The sequence below is a fragment of the Dendrobates tinctorius genome, unplaced genomic scaffold (genome assembly GCF_039654945.1).
Source record: "Dendrobates tinctorius isolate UK_male_01 unplaced genomic scaffold, ASM3965494v1 ptg000116l, whole genome shotgun sequence".
Lineage (NCBI taxonomy): Eukaryota > Metazoa > Chordata > Amphibia > Anura > Dendrobatidae > Dendrobates > Dendrobates tinctorius.
In genome coordinates this window covers 34,686,179-34,701,147 of record NW_027361784.1, presented here as the reverse complement: position 1 = coordinate 34,701,147, position 14,969 = coordinate 34,686,179, and the positions used below count along the sequence as shown (strand labels likewise).

General features: G+C 43.1%; 1 protein-coding gene across 1 annotated transcript in view; it reads left to right on the top strand.

The window, feature by feature from the left end:
* The window catches only part of OC90 (otoconin 90), a 180,448-nt gene that overhangs the window by 140,861 nt on the left and 24,618 nt on the right, over positions 1 to 14,969 (top strand). Inside the window, exons 8-12 of the mRNA XM_073590433.1 lie at positions 45 to 83; positions 5,864 to 5,905; positions 6,139 to 6,171; positions 7,196 to 7,285; positions 10,503 to 10,677. Coding sequence (XP_073446534.1) covers positions 45 to 83; positions 5,864 to 5,905; positions 6,139 to 6,171; positions 7,196 to 7,285; positions 10,503 to 10,677 — 379 coding nt within the window. The remainder of the gene's footprint in view (positions 1 to 44; positions 84 to 5,863; positions 5,906 to 6,138; positions 6,172 to 7,195; positions 7,286 to 10,502; positions 10,678 to 14,969) is intronic.

Genomic DNA, 14,969 nt, shown 5'->3' with positions numbered 1-14,969 from the left:
TATAATTAATAATTTTGGTAACTTTTTCTTCACCGTGTTTACAGATCCATCAGGTAGAGACGCTGCAATGCTCATCTCTGAAAGTAAGAACATATAGAATTTTTTGTGCTTGTTTTTAAGGAATTTATTAAAAATATTGGCAAAGCTTGTGTAAATGTATGAAACAATTAGGAAATTTAAGAAGATAATGAAACTGTAAATCTTATGATGATGATATATTTTGGCAGTGGTTTAACCTTTTACAGATGTCCTAGCCACTAGATCCTCCAGAAGACTCCTATGTCTGCCATGTTTTTAACCTATGAAGCTCAGTCTTAGGCAGGGCTTCATAGTGGATAGAGAATTTTACTATACATTGCTATATTATAGTATTGCAATATAGTCTGCAAGAAATTTCTGTTTCAAGTCTCCTAGGGAGGGCAAAAAGAAATGTAAAAAAAATAGTGTTTCTCACTATATTAGAATATCGCCAAAAAGTTAATTAATTTCAGTTTTTCAATACAAAAAGTGAATCTCGTATATTTTATAGAGTCATTACAAACAGAGTGATCTATTTCACATGTTTATTTCTGTTAATGATGATTATGGCTTACAGCCAGAGAATTAAGAGATGCGAGAGGATAAAGAGAGGAGAGTGTGAAGAGATAATAGAGAGAGAAGAGGAAGAAAGAAGAGAGAGATCAGATAGAGAAGAGAGATGACAGTAAGAGGAGAGGAGAGAGAGGAAGAAAGAGAGAACAGGTTAGAGAGAGATCAGAGAGATTTATTATGCACAAAGTTCTGACGGAACACGGGTGGGTAAACTTTAAGCCATATCGAATCCTTAAAACCCACCGTGATGTGATTTCGAAGGAAGTCAGAAGAATTTTGAGCCTGATCATCATCGAAGAGTGGCTGGTCCAGTCCCATTGCCCATGTGCTAAATACAAATGGAGAATGGTGGTTTAGTAATGATTATCACAAGCTGAATGAGGTGGCCTAGTTTGATACGTATCCTATTCCCCAGGTCGATAAGCTCATTGAGAGGTTGGGGTCAGCAAGATACATCACCACTCTTGACCTAGCGAAAGGGTACTGGTAAATCATCATGTGCCAAACGGCCAAAGAGAAGATGACCTTCTCTACACCTGATGGGTGTTTCCAATGTACCAATACGCCTTTTGGTCAGCAAGGAGCCACAGCCACCTTATGGAGGGCCATGGATCGGGTCCTAACGCCACACAGAAAACCAAGAAAATATTGTGATCTTTAGCCCGGATTGCGAAAGTCATCTGCAGAAGGTCCAGAGGGTACTGAAAGCACTGAGGAAGGCAGTGTTTACCATAAACCCAAAGAAGCATGCCATTGGGAAGGAAAAGGCCAAATAATTAAGCTATGTTGTCGGCAGGGGCAAAATCAAGCTGAAGGAGAACAAGGTGGAGGCAATCCAATATTGGCCGCAACCAGTCTCCATGAAACAGGTTAAGGCCTTTCTAGTAATTTTGGGTTACTATCCGTGGTTCATCTCAAATATTGCAATGAGAACCGCACCCCTGATCAACTTCCTTAAAGGCACAAAGTTGTCAATGACCAAGCTTTCCAGGAGTTGGAGCTAGCCCTGTGTAAACAGCCGGTCTTGGTTGCACCTGACCTCACAAAGGCGTTTGTGGTCCAGATGGACACTTCAGAAGTTGGGTTGAAAGTCGTGTTGTCACAGAAATTAAATGGGGAGGAACATCCAATCCTTTAACTAAGGAAGGAGACTTTCCTCCTGTGAGAAAAAGTATGGTATTGTGCAAGAACAATGGGCGACTGACACTATGAAGTTCTACATGTTTGGCCAAAAGTTCAGTCTAGTGTCAGACCATGCGCCCCTTAGATGGATGAGTGAAAAGAATGGGAAGAATGCCCGGGTGACTAGGTGGTTTCTGGCGCTTCAGGACTTAAGCTTCCATATGGATCATAGGCCAAGGAAACTACACGCTAATGCAGATGCCCTGTCGAGGCTCCCTGTCTAGTGACTGAAGGCGCCAACTCCCCCTGGTTTTGAGCAGAGGGAGGATATGTGAGAGGGTCATCTATGTGCTTGAGGGGAGATACGTTTTCACTGAGGTTATTAGCTTCAGTGATTTAAACCTGGAAATTTTGCTCCAGCATGTTATGTGGTGAGAGGGGTTAATCAGCCATTAGAGGCCTAGGTCTATTATGAAAAGTTGAATAGGTGAAATAGCTGTTCACCATATCTCCACCATCGGGAGGGATTCAGTAGGTAAAAATGAAGCCATTGGACTTAATATTTGTTCAGTGTACTCTGGAAGATAGCAGAACTCCAGAGCTGGGAACTTGATAAATAGAGCTGAATCCTGTTTCATGTGCGTGCGGACACCACAGTTATAAGGACTATAGTGAGTGCTGTTTGGTTTATGCCAAGAAGACTGAATATGTGTATTTTCTTTTGTTGGTTAATGAAGACATAAAAAAAAAAAAGTTGAAAATTTAAACGAGTAGCATTCCTGTTGTGACGCTAGTCACTTCTCATGGCCATGCCGTGAGTCAGAGTGGTCAAGGAGTCCAAGGTCAGAAGACAGGAGGGTACGTCATAAACAGAAGTAAGAGACAAAAGCGTAGTCAGGTAACGTTCCGAGGTCAGAGTATCAGGAGGTTAACGGATCAGAGCTGAAGGGGTTAAACAGGCGGATGGTCAGAATAAACTCCAAGGTCAGGCAACAGATCAAGCATATAAAAATCAAGCATAGGGAGCACAAACCTCACAAGATGAATGTACATCTGGCAGTGGTCTGGGAGAAACTGCTCAGTTAAGTAGGCATGGCATTTACCTGGGATAGTGAACACCTGGAGACTGCAGACGCCTCTCAGTCACAGATGGGCTAGTCGAGCTGTCAATGAACACACTGACAGCTCAGCACGCCCCTGAACCAGCCTGGATGGCCATGCTGTCAAAGTACTGACAGCTTCAGCACGCTCCTGTACTGGATTTTATATGACGTCAGATAAAATCCACCAGGATTTTTGTGAAAAAAAGAGAGATTTTCCGTTGGCAACGGACCCGCCGCTCATAGGCGACCATTATAACGAATGGTGGATAGCGGTGGATCCGTTGCTATCCGCTGCTTTGACACGTCCACTCAAGACAGCGGATGCCAAATTTATGGCGGATCCGTTTTTTGACCATCCGTCAAAATCCGCCGCTAATGCAAGTCAATGGGAAAAAAACGGATCCGTCGAAAAAATGGCGGATCCGATTTTTTGGAAAACGGCAGATTTTGACTGATGGCAACAAACGGAAATGTGAAAAAGGCATAAGCTGCCAAGTGAGCCGATTTAACAAAGAGAGAAGAGAGATGATAGTGAGAGAAGAGAGTAAAGAGATGAGAGGAGAGGTGAGAGACGATAGTGAGACGAAAGAAGAAATGAGAGAGAAAAGAAACAGATCAGAGAGAAAAATGAGATACAGGAAATAGAGAAGAGGGACTCCAGAGAAAGAGAGAGGGAAGAAGCAGAAGAGAAAGATGGAGATAAGCAAGAGGATAGAGAGATGGGAGAGGGAGATCATAGAGGAAAAAGAAGAAGAGGTGAGAGTGACAATAGAGATCAGAGTGGAGAGAGAAGAAAGAGAAAGGATAGAGACAGTGAAGAGTGAAGCGAGAGATGAGAACAGAGAGAGGAAAAAGAAGATAGAGATGTGACAGAGGATAGAGAGAGGAGAGACAATAGATGAAAGAGCGAATGAAGAAATAAGAGAGGATAAAGATACAGTGGGGAAAATAAGTCTGTGATACACTGCCAATTTTGAAAGTTTTCCCATCTACAAAGAATGGAGAGGTCTGTAATTTTTATTGTAAGTACACTTCACCTGTGAGAGATAGAATCTAAAAATAAAAAACAGAAAATCACAGTGTATGAGTTTTACATAATTAAATTGCATGAAATAAGTATTTGATCACTGACCAACCTCAAGAATTCTGGCTCTCACAGAACTGTTAGTTTTTCTTTAAGAAGCCCTCCTACTCGTCACTGATTACCTGTATTAATTGCAGCTGTTTGAACTCGTTACCTGTATAAAAGACACACTCAATCACCACTTCAATCTCTCCACCATGGCCAGGACCAAAAAGCTATCTAAAGACAAAATTTTAGACCTGTGCAAAGCTGGGATGGGATACAGGACAATAGGCAAGCAGCTTGGAGAGAAGGCAACAACTGTTGGCACAATTATTAGATAATGGAAGAAACACAAGATGACGGTCAGTCTTCCTCAGTCTAGGGCTCCATGCAAGATCTTGCCTCTTGGGGTAAGGATGATTCTGAGAAAGGTCAGGAATCAGTCCAGAACTACACGGAAGTACTTGATCAATGGCCTGAAGAGAGCTGGGACCACAGTCTCCGTTATTATCGCCCTACACCGTCCTGGATTTTAATCGTGCAGGCCACTGCAAAGGGGACAGGACGACAGCACCATACTGAAGGGAGGATGGATGGGGTAATGTATTGCGAGATTTTGGCCAACAACCTCTTTACTTCAGCATGAGCATTGAGGATGGGTCGTGGCTGGGTCTTGCAGCATGACAATGGCCAGAAACACACAGCAAGGCCAACTAAGGAGTGGCTCCGTAAGAAGCATTTCAAGGTCCTGCAGTAGTGGCCTGGCCAGTCTCCAGACCTGAACCCAATAGAAAATCTTTGGAGGGAGATGAAACTCAATGTCGCCCAGCGACAGCCCCAAAACCTGAAAGTTCTGGAGAAGATCTGTATGGAGGAGGGGGCCAAAATCCCTGCTGCAGTGTGTGCAAACCTGGTCAAGAACTACAGGAAACGTCTGAACTCTGTAATTGCAAACAAAGGCTTCTGTGTCAAATATTAAGTTCTGTTTTTCTATTATATCAAATATTTATTTCATGCGATAAAATGCAAATTAATTATGTAAAAGTCATACAATTTTCTGGGTTTTTGTTAGATTCTGTCTCTCACAGGTGAAGTGTACCTACGATAACAATTACAGACCTCTCCATTCTTTGTAGGTGGGAAAACCTGCAAAATCGTCAGTGAATCAAATACTTATTTTCCCCACTGTAGATGAGAGGAGAGAGATCTAAGGATAGTTTCACACTAGCGTATTTTACATGCAGCGCACGGCGCCGCTAAGCCCCGCCCCCTGCCCGCCCCATCCGGTCTTCGCCTCCTACTATCGCACACGGCCGCATGCGATCTGCGCACCCTATCTTTAGCATAAGGTGCGCAGACCATGCGCTGGCCGTGTGCTAGTAGGATTTTTGCGTGCGCTGCGCACTTTTGAAGGTGCGCCGAGCGTGCCAAAATGCAACATGGTGCGTTCGGCGCACACGGCGCACCTTCAAAAGTGCGCAGCGCACGCCAAAATCCTACTAGTGCATGGCCAGCGCACGGTCTGCGCACCTTATGCTAAAGATAGGGTGCGCAGATCGCATGCGGCCGTGTGCGATAGTAGGAGGAGATGACCGGACGGGGCGGGCAGAGGGCGGGGCTTAGCGGCACCGTGCGCTGCATGTAAAATACACTAGTGTGAAACTAGCCTAAGAGAGAGAGAGAACAGAGAGAGAGATCAAAGAGAAAAAGAGAGAGGAGAGAGAGGTGAGTAAAAATAGAGGAGGGAAGAAGTAGAAAAGAACGAGAACAAGAGTGGGAGAAAGAGAGAGAGGAAGAGAGAGAGAGAAAAAAAAAAAGTAGAGAAGGGGAGAAACACTTTGTGGCCAGTCTAAAAGATGAGCATCCAGAACAGGGGGCGTCAATAATTGCCTAATGGTGTACTTGAATATGGCTTTTCAAACCCCAGATAATTCCTTTAAGGACATCTCCAATATACACAATTGTTTTCCTCTTGCTTCAGGTCCCAGAGATGTGCTGAACACTATAATGACAGAACCTGACAGTAAGTCTATAACCTGCATTCACAACAGGATGTATGTTCAGCGGACTGATATCAATAAAGCTTGCTGACATCATCACTGCAGCTTTTAATAAGTGGGAAACCAACTTAACCCAGGGGATACATTGGTAGATGGACCGCCATGTCAACAAACTTTATTTTAACTGCGAGAACACCTTCAATAACAACCCGTCATTATATAATCGCTGTACATAACATTTCACATTGCGTTTCAGGCACTTCCAGACCGCCCGATGTGATTCCTACAAGTGAGTGCAGAAATCTGTTCTGTCATAGGATGGGGATTGTGTAAGGTGGGAAGTATTGCATCGGGCAGTGAGTCCCAGGTAGCTGGAGGGCGCAGGTGCAGAGCAGGATATCTGTGAGGAGCTGCCTCAGCCAATAGGAGCAGAGCAGGATGTATGTAAGGAACAGCCTCAGCCAATAGATGCAGAGCAGGAGGTTTGTGAGGAGCTGCCTCAGCCAATAGGAGCAGAGCAGGAAGTATGTGAGGAGCAGCCTCAGCCAATAGATGCAGAGCAGGAGGTTTGTGAGGAGCTGCCTCAGCCAATAGGAGCAGAGCAGAATGTATGTGAGGAACAGCCTCAGCCAATAGATGCAGAGCAGGAGGTTTGTGAGGAGCTGCCTCAGCCAATAGGAGCAGAGCAGGATGTATGTGAGGAGCAGCTTCAGCCAATAGATGCAGAGCAGGAGATTTGTAAGGAGCTGCCTCAGCCAATAGGAGCAGAGCAGAATGTATGTGAGGAACAGCCTCAGCCAATAGATGCAGAGCAGGAGGTTTGTGAGGAGCTGCCTCAGCCAATAGGAGCAGAGCAGGATGTATGTGAGGAGCAGCTTCAGCCAATAGATGCAGAGCAGGAGATTTGTGAGGAACAGCTTCAGACAATAGGTGCAGAGCACAATATCTGTGAGGAGCTGCCTCAGCCAATAGGTGCTGAGAAGGATGTCTGTGAGGAGCTGCCTCAGCCAATAGGAGCAGAGCAAGATGTCTGTGAGGAATATTTTCAACCAATAGGCACAGAGAAGGATGTTTGTGAGGACCAGCTTCAACCAATAGGAGCTGAATAGAAAGTAGTTGAGGAGCACCTTCAGCCAATAGGTGCAGAGCAAGATGTCTGTGAGGAGCAGCTCGAGCCAATAGGTGCAGAGCAGGAAGTCTGTTACTAATAACATTTTACCCATTTTTAATATTCTTTTATGTCCAGATTGATTTTTTTGTTTGTTTTGATCATAATTTTGTACATCCCACTGACATAACTTTTTGATTTGCAGAGTCAGGATTCAAGATCGTGGAGGAAAGTACTTTAAGATCAGCGCTATCACCTCTCTCTGCTGCAACAGAAACTGAATCTGTGGAACAAGGTGATCAGAAAACTTTCTTTTTCATACATTTCGTTGGTAAATCGAGGTTTAAAAAAAAACAAGGCGCCATTAGTGAGGGCCAAAAAAAAGGATTCGATGACAGCAACAAAGTGGTGCTTCCGTCATCAAACCGATTTATTTGAACTTCAGTGGCCTCTTCATATATTATAAATGATTCTCCTTGAAGACTCCTGCCAGGATAAAACTTTTTATAACTTAAACCACCCATGTCCAGAAGTCATATTAGGATATATAGGCATCATAGGTGGAGTTCCTAAATGTGAAAGCACACTGCACACCACACATCCCATTGAGCCGTCATAAACTGGTGTTTATGGACAAAGCAACTAGAAAGCAACAAGAGACGATAGAAATGCGAAATCTGCTCCAAATAAAAGAAAAACTCTCCCAGCTTCTTACCTATTCAGTGCAGTTCGATGTGGGCTCCATTATCAACGACATTAAAGGGAATCTGTCACCACTTTTTTGGCAGATCACGTAAAAATATCATTCAGTTTAGTGTCAGCTCTGCATTATACAAGTACTTTTTATACTCCTTGACTGCCCACCAATGATACATAAATACCATTTTTATTCCTCCCGCAGTGTATGTAAAATATGCTAAGTCCGGTCCGATGGACCTGGCTTATCGTCTGTCTCTCCCCCCTTCCTGGCTTGCTCTATGCATTCCTGTCGGGTAATTCCTGTGTGCGCGTAGAGTTACCACGCATGCACATTCGAATGGCCTCTTGCGCGTGCACAGTATGCTTTGCCCAACTGTGGGTAAAGCAGAAAAACAGTATTGCGCATACGCCGGCATACGCAATTGCGTTCTATGGTCCGGAAGTATACTTGTATGCTTCTGGGCCATAGAAAGCCATGGCGTATGCCGGCGCATGCACAATAATGATTTTATGCTTTGGCCACAGTTGGGCAAAGCATACTGCGCAAGTGATATGAAGAAATAATATGATGTGTCTAGTCCATGTCTGTTCTTTAATACAATTTTTGCTTCTCTGTGAGTTTCTACTGAGCTGTGATGATGGTGTCCATAGGGATCAGCAAACATGTGCATCACTACATAGGGCTCCTCCAGCACAGAACAGTCTGGTACAAGCTCCTCAGTGAGTAGATATATCCAGAAGGGAAGAACAGGCAGCGATCTGTCAAGGTGACTAAAGGACGCCAGGAGATTGCGGTTCCTGGCAGAGCCGCTCCCCTAAGGAGAACGTGTCTTATAAGTGCAGTTAATTAGTCTCTGCCTGGGAATCTCTCGGAGACGCTGCTGAGTGCAGTAATTGGGCTCATAATTACTGAAAAGATATAAATGCTCTAATATCAGATTCAGCAATGAGATCGGATGAAAAGGTTTTACAGGGAGATGTGCCGCTTACAGCTCAGAGTCATTACTGGGATTTCTGGAAATCTCAGAAGTCTAGCGAAAGTGACAGATAATGGTATGACCCAGCCGTACCGGAGGACAGATGAGCCTCGCATCACATCATCTCCAGGGATACAGCGTATCCACACAGTGACACAGACTGGAAATTCAGAATTTTATCAGGTCACCATATCGCCTCAGTGCTGGACTGCCTCCCGCAGGAAATGTAGTTTCTAATCTGATAGGATAGAGAAAAAAAATGTCAGAATGTTACGAAAGTATGTAAAAACATAGAAAAGATCACATGAGGATATGAAAACGTTATTAGAAGGGGCTTACGAGGGGTTAACCTATAGGCTGCACATGTTAGCAAACTAGATACGTTTTTCTGACTTTTAAATTAAATAATTTTAGTTGCATTCAGTCACCACTAGAGGGAGCCAAATGTATATGGTTGAATATAGTCATTTAAGGGTCATATTATTCGGTGGTTAATGAGCTCCTCTATTGGCAATAGCTGGTATAGCTGGTATAACAGTTTCATGTAGACGTAGTCCAGCTCTGGGGCTCTTTTGACGGTAATCTGTCTTCATGGTAGGTGCAGCACAGTCTTTAACAAATAACCTTTGTTTTAATTTTTTTTTCCAAAAATCAATTCAATAGTACTTCTGAAAATAAGAAACTTTTTAATTTATTAGAGAAATCCACTTCTTTCTCGTGTTTGACTGATCTTTCTTTCTCAAAAGTCTCAATTCACTGTTAAAATTTGGCTTCAGTGAATACAGATTTTTTTCAATTAGTGAGATAGGAGGTGATAGTTGGTGCTCATAAAGTTCTACGGAGAAGTGTAACTGTCGTTTCAGGAGAACATGAAGCAGAATGTTGATGTATTCCTCTAGCTCCTCCATAGAATGTCAGTGTAGACCTCTAGCTCCTCCCTCCTCCATAGAATGTCAGTGTATTCCTCTAGCTCCTCCTCCTCCACAGAATGTCAGTGTATTCCTCTAGCTCCTCCCTCCTCCATAGAATGTCTGTGTATTCCTCTAGCTCCTCCCCTCTCCATAGAATGTCCATGTATTCCTCTAGCTCCTCCCTCCTCCATAGAATGTCCGTGTATTCCTCTAGGGCCTCCTCCTCCTCCACAGAATGTCAGTGTATTCCTCTAGCTCCTCCCTCTTCCATAGAATCTTACGAGCACCAATTGTCATCTTGTAGCTCAGTAATGGGGAAATCTGTCTACACTGACTACAGATTTTACCCCTGAATTGAGAATGAACGATCAGTTCAGGAGGAGAAGGAAGCAGATTCCTCTGATGAGACACATTACAGAGTTTCTTATTTTCATGTGTACTATTAGTTTATTGAATAAAAATTAAAATGATGGTTACACTTTAATTAGGGTTTTCTAGGGGTCAGAAAAGATCAAGAACACAAATCTTAAGGTATGCATTTTGAAACAACGTCCTACCCCTACCTCCCCCCCAAAAAGGCGACTTTCTCTGACTGCAGCTGGACACTTTCCCTTTTGCTTTCTATCCATCCTAGACCACCATACCTCCTCTCTTCCTGCTGCTGCTGTCCCTCCAGAACCCTCAGTGTCTTCCACACTCTAAAATTGCCCCCATAACAGCACTAAAACCTGACATTCAACTCTGTGGCACTTTCCATGGTTCGGACGGCCATTGTAAAAATCGGGACAGTCATGACCGCATTGTGACCAGGTGCAGAAGCCCCCTGCTGTGACATCCACTCGGGGCTCCATAGAACAGACCAGTGTGGGTTTAATATTCCTTTAAGACACCAAACAATTAAAGTTTTTTTTTTCTTTTCCCGAAGTCTGTGATCGATTTCACTTTCAAAGAGTAAAGGAAGATGGAAACATCAAGAGTGACTTACCGCTGCTCGGAGAGATGCTGTACTGCCTGACAGGCCGCTGCCCGGAGGAGTTCGAGTCATACGGCTGCTACTGTGGGCGAGAGGGGACTGGGAACCCCAAAGATGTCTTGGACAGGTATGACGTGTAGGCAGACACACAAGTGGCTTCCATTCCACGGCATCTTATAGCCACGTTCTGCGTACAGTGGGGAAAGTAAGTATGTGACACACTGAGCATTCTATAAGTTTTCCCACCTACAAAGAATGGAGAGGTCTGTAATTTTTATCGTAGGTACACTTCACCTGTGAGAGACAGAATCTAAAAATAAAATCCAGAAAATCACATTGTAGGATTTTTACATAATTAATTTGCATGTTATTGCATGAACAACAGAAAAACAGAACTTAATATTTGGTCCAGAAACCTTTGATGCAATTACAGAGGTCAGACGTTTCCTGTAGTTCTTGACCAAGTTTGCACACACTGGGGATTTTGGCCCCCTCCTCCATACAGATCTTCTCCAGATCTTTCAGGTATTGGGGCTGTCGCAGGGAAAACGAGCACCAAAGTCGGAGTTGACAGAATGCTTGCACGTGACTTTTTCCAGTCACTGAGCAAGGACATACACTGTGGGCATCGAGATGACATGTGCAGCAGCTTCGAGAGAGGGAGAGAGATTTCGCGCACTTTAAAAAAGCGGTCCGGCATGTAGGTGTTTACTGTCCTCTACTCCCTGCCGACTTTTCTTCTCCATTGACTTGCATTGGGTTTCATGTTTCAGTCGGACCTTCGACTTTTCCCTATAGTCGGCCGATTTCGTTCGACTCGACTCTAAAAAAGGCAAAGTCACTCATCTCTACTCCAAAGATTTTCTATTGGGTTCAGGTCTGGAGACTGGCTAGTCCACTCCAGGACCTTGAAATCCTTCTTACAGAGCCACTCCTTAGTTGCCCTGGTTGTGTGTTTCGGGTCATTGCCATGCTGGAAGACCCAGCAACGACCCATCTTCAATGCTCATACTAAAGGAAAGAGGTTGTTGGCCAAAAGTTTGCAATACATGACCCCATCCATCCTCCTTTCAATACAATGCATTCATCCTGTCCCCTTTGCAGAAAAGCGCCCACAAAGTATGATGTTTCCCCCACCGTGCTTCACGGTTGGGATGGTGTTCTTGAGGTGGTACTAATCCTGCTTCCTCCAAACATGGCGAGTGGAGTTGATACCAAAAATTTCTATTTTGTTCTCATCTGACCACATTACCTTCTCCCATGCCTCCTTTGGATCTTCCAGATGGTCATTGATAAACATCACACGGGCCTAAACATGTGCTGGTGTGAGCAGGGGGACCTTGCGTGCCCTGCAAGATTTTAATCCATGACAGCGTAGTGTGTTACTAATGGTAATGTTTGAGACACTGGTCCCAACTCTCTTCAGGTCGTTGACCATGTCCTCCCATGTAGTTCTGGGCAGATTCCTGACCTTTCTCAGAATCATACTTATTCCACAAGGCGAGATCTTGCATGGAGCCCCAGACTGAGGATGATTGACAAGTCATCTTGTGTTTCTTCCATTTTCTAATAATTGTGCCAACACTTGCTATCTTCTCAACAATCTGCTTGTCTATTGTCCTGTATCCCATCCCAGCCTTGTGCAGGTGTACAATTTTGTCTCTGGTGTCCTTAGACAGCTCTTTGGTCTTGGCCATGGTGCAGAGGTTGGAGTGTGATTGAGTGTGTGGACAGGTGTCTTTTATACAAGTAACGAGTTCAAACAAGTGCTATTAATACAGGTAATGAGTGCAGAATAGGAGGGCTTCTTAATGAAAAACTAACAGGTCTGTGAGAGACAGAATTCTGGCTAGTTGGTCGGTGATCAAATACTTATTTCATGCAATAAAATGAAATTTAATTATGTAACAATCCTACAATGTGATTTTCTGTTTTTTATTTTTAGACTCTGGCTCTCACAGTTGAAGTGTACCTACGGTAAAAATTACAGACCTCTCCATTCTCTGTAGGTGGGAAAACTTATAGAATCGGCACTGCATCAAATACTTATTTTCTCCACTGTTTAATATGGAGTCTCGCCATCTGTGCTGATCTTAAAGGGGTTGTCTCAAGATAGATTGCAAGGACAAGCCATCAATGTCCAATTGACAGGTGTCCGACTGTTGTGATCCTCACCAGTCATTTGGCCAATGACCATGATGGGTCGGCCATGTATCCTCTTTAGAACACCAAGTGAGGCAGACAGGAACTGGCACTTTACTATGGAACCACATTACAGGATCGACCATTATATGGACCAACCCTTTCTCGTGTGATTGATGTAAGAAACGTCATGTGGGCTCAGAGCCAATTAGAGGTCACCTCCCTCATTTGGATCTTCCCCTTTTTACCCTCACTGTTTTATGGACACTTAGAGAAACTGCAGCTGCATCCCCCTCCTCCCCGCTTACCATTCACAGGTTTACACTAGATGGATTTTTATGAGGTTGAGGAGGTTTGTGAACACTTACATTGATCTCACAAGCAGTGCATGTCTAAAAACCTTCATTAAAACAATGCAGCACATTATAGTACATCTATTAAGGGAAGAACCAAGCTTTTCTGCTGAGTTGGAACATAAAAAACCTCCTACCCTAAAGGTAAACATAAGCCACAGGAGCCATACAGGTGTGATCTTTTTTGCATTTTCTCTTTGCACAACATATCCCAAGATAAACGGCTTGAAATGAAAAGTTTTGAAAAAAAAAAAATATATTAATTTTGTGATACTCTGTCAAGAGAAGTTTATGTTATGTGTGGCCACCCAGTGGTTGTGATGTGTATTGCAGTCTGACAAGGAGTTTACAAGAAAATTGCTATAATAATATAGTAAAAAAGAAAAATATAAACACTTATTGACTTTTGCAGAACGGTGAGGGTGGACATGTGTATGTGTAAGGTATAACACATTCTCTCACGCTGTGCCCCCTTCACTGAAAAACAAAAGTTCTAAGGAGAGAATTCAAGCAGCCTTCTTCCCTTCTTCCCTAGAAAAGCGGGGTGGAAAAGTTGCAATTTTTGTTGTGCAGTGCGTAGCTGAGAACAAACTGCAGTTTTTCTGTAGTTCTACCAACTTTTTGCAAAATAGGTGGAAATTAACAGAAATAATTAATGTGAGAAAAATGGCTCCAGTCCCCCTTAAGGGGAAGATGCATACAGAAGGGAGCTTTGCCCACCAGCCTTGATCCAGGGTCTGCTGACGTTACATGTGCACCTCTAAAGGAATTTTGCAGATCTCTTTATAAACTAGGTCCATCCATCCGCTGCCGTGCCCCGGAGTCGTAGACTAGAGGACATTTCTTCTGTAACTCGCGCCACTTTTCTGGTGTACATTTTAGTGAATATGTTGGTTTGCGCCATTCCAATTAAGTTCCCATTAACTTTTCAAAAATAGATGAAAAGCTGAAGTAAAAAAAACACCAAAATTCATTTTGCACAAAAAATGTGCTACTTCTCAATCCCAGTTTTTTGTTTGTTTTTTTTGCAGAAAAGGGCTTGATTTTAGATCCTGGAGCCCAATTCTTCATTTGCGTTTTTTTTTACTTTTAATTTTTTTTTATCTCGGTATACTGGTTATTGTTCTTTTGAAGCCAAATTCTTCCAAACGGCGCCCGTGGTTCATGGATTCTGTGCAAAATAAACTTAACTTTTTTTTTGTGCAACTTTTTTAAGAGCTAAAAGACAAGTGTATAAAAAAATGGGGCAAAATTGAAAAATTTGAAATTTCAGATGTCCATAAAAACCCCTACAGCGAGGAGACTGGAGGACATTTGAGACCTTTTTCGCGCAACTTTTTTAAGCATGAAAAGTCACGTGTAAAAAAAAAAAAAATGGAGCAAAACTGAAAAAAATGGAAGTGTCAGATGTCCATAAAATCCCTACAGTAGGAGACTGGAGGACATGTGAGCAAAAGTTGAGCGACTTTTTTGCAGTTGAAAACATCTGGAATTCCCAAAACTTATATACAATGATGAACATAAAAAAAAGAGGTGAAAATATATAACATATACTTAAGGGGCTCTTGTAACAAACGGTTGACCGTAAAGTGTCCGTATCCTAAGACCGCCTACGATCAGCAGGAATCTGTGGGGAAACCCGAGTACTCAATAAGTCTGTAGTACTGGAGAAGTGAAGCATTACACAATACTAGGTAAGGCCTCATTCACACGTCAGCAGTTTTTGCATCAGTTTTTGCATCAGTTTTTATTTGCCAAAGCCAAGAGTGGAACTTAGAGAGAAAAACTATAAATGAAAGATTGACCCATGTTCTTTGTTCTGGAAATATTCCCAGGTTTTGGCATAAAAAAAACTAATGAAATACTGATCAAAATTACTGATGTGTGAACGAGGCCTAAGACAGGACAGAGCGAGACAACGTGT